Here is an 8,759-nt window from a genome sequence, read left to right on the forward strand (position 1 = left end):
GTGGCTTCTGAGATACTTCAGAATACTAATCTACTGAGGAGTACAGTTCCTAAAAGAGGCAATTGCAAAGACGGGTCATTCTTCCACCCCACCAAAAAGAGTACCACACTCCCCCACGTGGTTATTTGCAAAACAACCCTCAAAGCCCAGTAATTTCCTACGGTTTTGCTGCTCACGCTCTCTTGACTAGTGGGGAGAGGAGAAGAAAGGGGGAAAAGAGAAAGCGTCTAGTGAAAGCGGCCAATTGCGAGTAACTGGGATCACGGCGCCCGGCAGCCAACCAAGCGGCCCGCGAGAGGTAATAAGGAAACCTGGTGGGCTGTAGTCGGCGAGGAACCAATGCACGCGCAAGGGAGGCGTGTCTTAGCTGTTCTCTAAGACCTCCCAGAGCAGGTTGTTGCGTTTTGGGCTCTAAAGCTCAAAGATCTCCGAAGTGCTTGTCAGTTTTCTAAGTCGGAGCCATGGCGACAACAGCTCAGTATATTCCGCGGAATAACTCATTGCCTTCGAACCCGCTAATGCATCCGGATTCAGACAGGATGCACCAGGGGACGACCTACAGAGAGGTGCAGAAAATGATGCACCACGAGTACTTACAAGGGCTAGCGACCAACACGGGACATCCGATGAGCCTAACGCACCACCAGTGGCTGCCAACCTCCAACACCGACTGGACCAGCGGCACCCACATCGGACAAGCAGAGCACAACAAAGCCAGCGTGCAGAGCAGGGAAGACCTGGGCAACGGCTATCACAGATCGCATCTGGTCCATCAGCCGACGCAAAACAGTCACCACGGCTCATGGGCACCGACCACAACGCACCACTTATCCCCGCTCTCTCCCGCCTCCAATGGTCACCAGTCTCTGGTTTACTCGCAGACGGGCTACACCATGCTCAGCCCCCAGCCTTCGCTGCACCACGGCTTGCGGGACCCGCTCCACGACGACGCGGGCAGCCACGACAACCAGATGGAGTCGCCCCAGCAGCCGTTCAGCCACCACCAGGACCACTCGGACGAAGACGCCCCCAGCTCCGACGACCTGGAGCAGTTCGCCAAACAGTTCAAGCAGAGGCGCATCAAACTTGGGTTTACGCAGGCGGACGTGGGCTTAGCTCTGGGCACGCTCTACGGAAACGTCTTTTCCCAGACCACCATCTGTAGATTTGAGGCTCTCCAACTGAGTTTCAAGAACATGTGCAAACTTAAGCCTCTGCTAAACAAATGGCTCGAGGAGACAGATTCAAACACTGGCAGTCCCACGAATTTAGACAAGATTGCAGCACAGGGCCGGAAACGAAAGAAGAGGACCTCCATCGAAGTCGGAGTGAAAGGGGCACTGGAGAACCATTTCTTAAAGTGTCCTAAGCCCTCAGCCCACGAAATCACCACTTTAGCGGGCACTCTGCAGTTGGAAAAAGAGGTTGTGCGCGTGTGGTTTTGCAACAGAAGACAGAAAGAGAAAAGAATGACACCGGTGGGGGTCCCTCATCCAACCATGGAGGACGTTTACTCACAAGCGGAGACACCCCCTCTCCATCACACGCTACAGAGTCCTGTCCAGTGACTGCTATCATAAACAGTGTCATTGTTTGAAAAGAAACTAAACTACAATGGAATTTGTTTATCCCCTTTGTTTATCCCAAGTCACAAGAGACAGAAAGTTTGGGAAGAGTTCGCTGACAGTGACCGGACACGTTACGGGACACCAATAATTTCTCAATAACGCGAAAAATTATTCATTTCCCGCGTCAGCATTCGCGTGTACCTATTTATTAAATCAGTACCAGTGTTTACGAAAGTCGTATCGTTTGTGCCACTTTGGAAAAATTCGATTCTTTCACCGTCGATCAAAGGGAGCTACGAGCCACACAAAAAAGGGCAAAAGTCTCCTTGGACAAAGGAGAGTGGACAGTGATTTTAATTAAATCAATTAACCAGATTAATTATCAGAATTATCATTTATCTGATATTATTTGTGTTGTTTACTTTATTTGGAATGTTTAACATTAAGATCTTTTTTTCTGTCTAGCGAGTATTTTTTCTTTATTTTTATCTAAGACAGATGAAATTCGTGATGTACAAAACAGGCACTTGGTCAGATCCTCCAATACAAGCAAGTGCACCAGAAACTGTTTACAATGTTTATTCATTAGCACCTGATATCGTCTAAAGATGCAGAGACGTTAAAATGGCAACATGAAAACACTGTCTGAAACAATATTTAGCAATTTTGAGTTACACTGGTTTTACTTTTTTCCTCTTTGCATGAGGCACTTATAATAATTTAAATTCAATTTATTGCTTTCTTTCTTTCGTTTTTTTTACAATGTATTTGTTTAAGGTATGACATTAATGCTTTAATTGTTTACATTTTTTCCAGTTTCATGTTTTTTGAACCGGCACTATTTCAGCATGTCTGCTCCAGCTAAACATAGCCTAATGAGAGTGATGAGTCAAAATGAAAAAGAAAGAAATATCTCAGGTAATATCAGTGCCCAAAAAATCGTGCTGTACTCTTAGTTCTTCTTGAATATTGGCCAACTCTTGACACTCTCAATGTCAGCTGTGCCCGTTTAGTTTATGTTAATTGCATTTTGCATCCTACTCTTGAGCCTGGACACGGAGAAAAGTAGTTGTTGTAGTAAATAAGGGAGGTTTTCGGGAATTCTTTTCAAGATTTTGGGGGGGAAAAATAAGAGGCTGGTAACGTTTCGTGTCGTTTCTCATGGTCTGGCATTTTTTCATTGGACAGCAGGTGTTCATTTCTGCAATGTTATTTGAAACAGTGTGAATATTACAACCTTTTTCCAAAAAAAAGTAATAAAAATAAAAATAAATTACAAGAGAAAAGATTTTAAATAAATAGTTGTCAGGATTATTTCCAATATGTAAATATGTCGAATATGTAAACATATGTATTTGTTCTGGGTTCGTTTTGTTTTGTTTTGTTTTCCGGGCAGTTTTGTACACTTACTAATTCCAAGAAGATATTTTAATATTTCATTTATGACCATTTATATATCTATATATTTATTTCCTACGTGTGTTTGGAGCTTTTTTTTTTTGTTCAGCTCTGTTGATTATGTTGCAGTGGATTACAAATGTTTTGTTTACTACATTGGTTGTATGTTGATTGCGAAATGTAGACTGCAAAGTCACGTTTATATTTATGTTATAGTAATATTTTATTACTTACATAAAACATATATACAAGAACACGACTTCTGTCTTTTTTGAAGCACATTTTCACGCCTATCACGATGTGTGTGAACAAAATAATGTTTTATGAAATGATAATCAAGATTATGTGTTTTTTGCCATTACAATCTCAAAACACTTTTTGTTCATGAACGATTAAATAAAAAATATAACCGACACAAGGAACATCTTTTGACTGGAAATTTATGTAAAAGAAAAACACTTTACCAATGATTGAAAATTCGCTTTCGCCATATTAACCTCATTAAAAGTTCGCTTAATAAGACAGCATCACAAAATAATTGCACTATATTAAGTATACAATAATACATGTATATATTGAATTATGTCAAACGTTTAAATAGTATCAGCAACGTTATTGTAATACATTCCAGTTTTGTATTACAAAAGCTTTAGTGCTTTAGTCTATTTTAAAGTGTACCATTTCTGTGATTTGTTCTAAAAAAAAAAACAACTAGACTGTGAAAATTATTTTCTTTAAAACACCAATATAGCCTACAATATTGTGGAAATATATCTCAAAATAATTTTCAAAAGCAGTTTTACTTATTTACTACGTAACAACTGTTAAATATAAACTGACATAGCTAAACTTGTTTGAATTCACAAAAAAGTAGAATAGTGAGTTTGCTGTGATAGCTTGCTTTAATCCGTGAAAACAAAATTGAAGTTTTTATGATGGTTATTATGCGTCATATAAGCACGTTTCGATCGTCGTTTATTATGCAGATTTCTCTCATAGACAACACACACAGTTCATGATTGTAGCTGCTGTCTCTCATTAATCGTTAGTGTTTTGTGTGATATGTATTTCTCGTCTTAAGCGTGTTTTAATAACGACTTGAGACAGATCAAAGAATCAGTACCGCTGGTTGATGAAATGCTTAAAAATGAAAGCATTATACAATCTTTGATGTAGGGATGTTTTTTCTTAGTAAAATATTGTAATGAAAAGTAACGTGAAGAAAGTTTTTCTGCTAAATTACATTATCATTATTTTGCTATACATAATGTGTAAAATTATTTTTTGAATTTCGTGGGGTATGACAATAATTCCCCCCTTTGTAAAGTCCCAAATCTTATATTCCTGTTCGTTTTCTCCGGCTCTTCTCCGTTCGCATTGGATTTATGGAGCTTCATTGTGTAGACAGAGGAGAACGCAGTTAATAAAGTTTTAATATTAATTTCAAGCGAATTTAATTGTAAAGTACAAATAATTCATAGAAATAACACAGTTATTTAAATAATTTTAGTATGGATTGCTTAATTAAAAAAGTTCAGCATCCGCCTGTTAAAAACTGGAAATCGGTTTAGTGTATAAAATAACAATATCCCTATTATGTCACTAAGATCAAATTTCTTATGCCGTGTTTTTATTGTTTTTATCATTATTATTTATATTTTTTAAATTATCTTTCTCAACTAACATTTATGTTCATGTGATGTTGTTTGTTACATGAGCTGTGAGAGTCCAATAATTCAGGCATCGCATATAGGACGAATGAACAGTGATTCCTAAGCGCCCCCTAACGACATGAAGTGTTAACACACAGTGCACTGGGTTCGTGGTTCAGTTTTACGTCATATTTTTCTAAAATTATTTAAATAATCCATTGGTTCTAAAACAACGTGCCCTTTTCCATATCTAAATCAGATTTTATTTCAAATCTATTTTTATTTCATGTTTAGTTTGGCACAATGTTTCCTCGATAAATCAGTTTGCAGAACATAAGAGGCACCAATTCTCAAAGCTTTTTAGCCTATAAACCAAATCGTACAGATTTTATATCATATCACCATATCACATTATAAATTCACTGTAAGAGGGAAACAATTAATATTATTATCCAGTAATCGTTGGAAAAAAATTATAAGATCATTTTCAACTTATGTTTATTTACCAGTTGAAAAAAAAATAGACACAATGATCAGAAAAGAGATAAGCAGTCTTAAAGTGCACATAGCTACCTGCCAGATCTTAGACCACCTGGATTTAGGGCAAAGGTGGCACAGGTGTGTCTTTAGGTGAAGAAGAGCTCGTGGGAGTCTGACTTTTTTCCCTGTGGAACTGAAAATTGATATTGCCTGAGTTAGAATTAAAGAAGGAACAGACTCATTGCAGAGCATATAATAATAATAATAATAATAATAATTATTATTATTATTAAATGATTATTATTACACACATGGTGTATATAAAAAATATATATTTTTTATTAGGCTATTTATAAAAATGATGTACACTCCACTAGTTGTGAAATGTTCCAAATGTGAGATCATAACTAATCTGCTACAAAAATGACTAACCATTGTGGTTATAAATAGTGAAGCCTGATTGAATGTGTGCGGAAAGAGTCTCAGGGCCCAGAGTTTGTCCAGATGTCACTGTGAACGACAGCTCTGTAAGAAAGCAGAGAGCATGTCCACAGCAGGCTGCATTCGCAAAGAGTCAGCCTTTTGTTCCAATAGGATGTGTGTCCAGATTGACAGTGACTTATGCTCCGAATCATTAAATACTGCACCATAGATTTCCAGTGACCACCAGTTAAACTCTCCGGACACAAGATGTGCTTTAATACATCACGACTTAGGACTGGAAGTCATGTTTTGCAGGTTTGTTAAGAGTTTTAGCATCCAGCAATGATGCTTGTCCATAAAAACCCTCATAAAACTGATAAATTCACAAAATGTCTTGGTTATTTTAACTCAAATTTGGATTGAAATATGCCAGCACTTTTAAGAGTGTACAATTAACTGATGTTGTTTACATTTACTGACCACTAAAGTTTTCTCAAATGCCTTATACAGACATTAGTGTATAAAGACACTAAATGCTTAAAGGTTGAATTAGAAACAGACCCATTAAAGGCAATCTATAGGAGAACAGCAGTTAAATGTGCAAGTCTGATGAGTACAGCTTTGTTACATATGCATAATTAGGCCGAACAATAGGCTGATGCACCCTGGGAAGGGTAATATCTTCAGATTTACTTTCGTTCTCTCTTCAGTTCAGTTCTAGGCTCTTGCCCACATCTGGTGAACTACAGACCCAGGTTGAGCATGGGCATTTGAGCCACGCGCCACCTCCTTCATCAGCAGAGTATCATCAAACACAGGAGATGTGGATTAGCAATGATTAGCAGGGATTATAGCTGGTTAATGGTGGGAAAATACATTAGGAGCCACAGGCTCAGGGAGGGATTTCGCTCACGCTAGCGGATTTGCATTGATCCAGAGCAAATGAATGAGGATTAGCCACATCTATCTACAGATAAATAACATTAAGCGCATTATTTGGGCACGAGCTGTTATTAATGACATTACATAGACCACAACAATGCCAGTAATTATAACAAATGGGCTGAATAATGCATTTAATGGTATTTTTAAATCTGTGTCTTGTTCTGAGAGGGTTTGAAGATTTTCAGGAGCTGAGATTCAAATGAAATACACCATAGGAATGTGCTGTGAGCTTTAAAACTTGTTCTTAAAGGGATAGTACACTATTTAGGGGGTGTTTATTTGTTCTCAAATTGTTTAAAAGTTGTATGGTTTAATTATCAAAACATCATGGAACGGTGGCTCATTGAGTTTCAGTGTATGGACAACAAAACACTAAGACAACATTTAATTTTGATCTGCAAAATCTGCATGATTAATTTGATTTAAAGAAAAGGAAGATACCATAAAGAATGTTGGTTATGGAACAGTTTGGTTATTGATTTGATTTTTAATACTTCATGGGAGCTATTGGGAACCAAAATAGTTTGTTTGCTAAAATTCTTCAAATTATGTTTCATAAAAGAAAGTATGTCATCCACAAGAGATGGAGTAAATGACGGAATGTAATTTTCCTGTTGAATTAGATATGATTGTACAAAAATCTGATTAGTTAGCAATTCTTGCTGATGCTCTTTTAAGACTCCTATATGTAAATGTGTGACAATGCTTTAATATTTACACAGAAGTCATGTGTTTTTGTCTTTTAATAGTTTTAACTTCTACATCTTACATTCTACATTACCAATTTTCTCCAAAAAATCCATAGTCCAAACTGCAACAATCTGTCTGAAATTATTGTGTAAAATTTGTAAATAAATAAAAAACAAAAGTACATACACTTTACATATAAATAATGTTCTTAAAATACTTTATTCTGGTGTCCAACTTTCACTTTTAACTAGTTGCTTTAAAGCTGCATATTGACTTATTATAAGAACAGAACTAGTAAATATAGAATTTGGATTCCAATATGAGGAAAATCATAGTTAATAGTTACTAAACTTACTGAAGTATTTTTATACTTACTAAAGCATATATATATATATATATATATATATATATATATATATATATATATATATATATATATATATATATATATATATATATATATATATATATAATTCAGTCGTTTAAGGAAACTGTTGAATTACATCATTTATTGCTTTGCTTGTAATATTACAGCATTTTGTTTTGAGTATTTATCATTCTTATTCAATTTAATTTTTTTTAATTTTATTTGTATATTTCTTGAAATCAAATAAGCTTAATATACTTTTCTATTATTTCCACATACAGTTAAAGTCAGAAGTATTAACCCCCCTTTGCATATTTTTTTTTAATAGTTCCTATATGATGTTTAACAGAGACAGAAAATTTTCACAGTATGTCTGATAATATTTGTTCTTCTGGAGAAAGTCTTATTATTTTTATTTCGGCCAGAATAAAAGCATAACTTATAACTTGCCTAACTACCCTAATCTGCCTAATTATTACTTGTTAACCTAGTTAAGCCTTTAAATTTGACTTTAAGCTGTATAGAAGTGTCTTGAAAAATATCTAGTAAAATATTAATTACTCTCATCATGGCAAATATAAAATAAACCAGTTTGAAATAAGTTATTAAAACTATTATGTTTAGAAATGTGTTGAAAAAAACATCTTCTCTCCGTTAAACAGAAATTGGGAAAAAATAAACAGGGGGGCTAATAATTCAGGAGGGCTAATAATTCTGACTTTAACTGTATACACTGAAATAAAAAACAAGCAGTATTTCATCCAATTAAAAAAATTATATTTCATTTCAGGTTAAGTCCCTTCATTATTTAGGGGTCACTACAGTGCAATGAACCACCAACTTATCCAGCATATGTTTTGTGCAACAGATGCCCTTCCAGCTGCAACCCATCACTGGAAACACCCATACACACATTCAAACTCAAACACTACAGACAATTTAGCCTACCCAATTTACCTATAGCACATGTTTTTGGACTGTGGGGCAAACCGGAACACCTGGAGGAAACCTATGAGAACATGGTGAGAACATGCAAACTCCACACAGAAATGCCAACTAATCCAGCTGGGGCTCACACCAGCAACCTTGCTGTGAGGCGATCGTGCTACCCACTGCACCACCATGATGCCTTTTTTAAAATCATACATAGTTAAATATAAATGATTTTTTTTTTTTTTTGACCAATATAAAAATTTAAGGTTATTCAAACAGGCCAGCGTATCCGTGTTAAATTAA

The 8,759-nt window shown here is 36.0% G+C and overlaps 2 protein-coding genes across 5 annotated transcripts in view; both read left to right on the forward strand.

Annotated features, from left to right (window-relative positions):
* Positions 1–8,759, forward strand: part of LOC147840340 (uncharacterized) — a 357,076-nt gene that overhangs the window by 312,460 nt on the left and 35,857 nt on the right. The gene's annotated exons all lie outside the window — the stretch shown is intronic.
* On the forward strand, positions 350–3,220 carry pou3f1 (POU class 3 homeobox 1). The gene is given in 1 exon segment (NM_131161.1): positions 350–3,220. A coding segment is annotated over 1 exon segment (1,107 nt). The 5' UTR covers positions 350–461; the 3' UTR covers positions 1,569–3,220.

The sequence above is a fragment of the Danio rerio genome, chromosome 16 (genome assembly GCF_052040795.2).
Source record: "Danio rerio strain M-AB ecotype USA chromosome 16, GRCz13ab, whole genome shotgun sequence".
Taxonomy (NCBI): domain Eukaryota; kingdom Metazoa; phylum Chordata; class Actinopteri; order Cypriniformes; family Danionidae; genus Danio; species Danio rerio.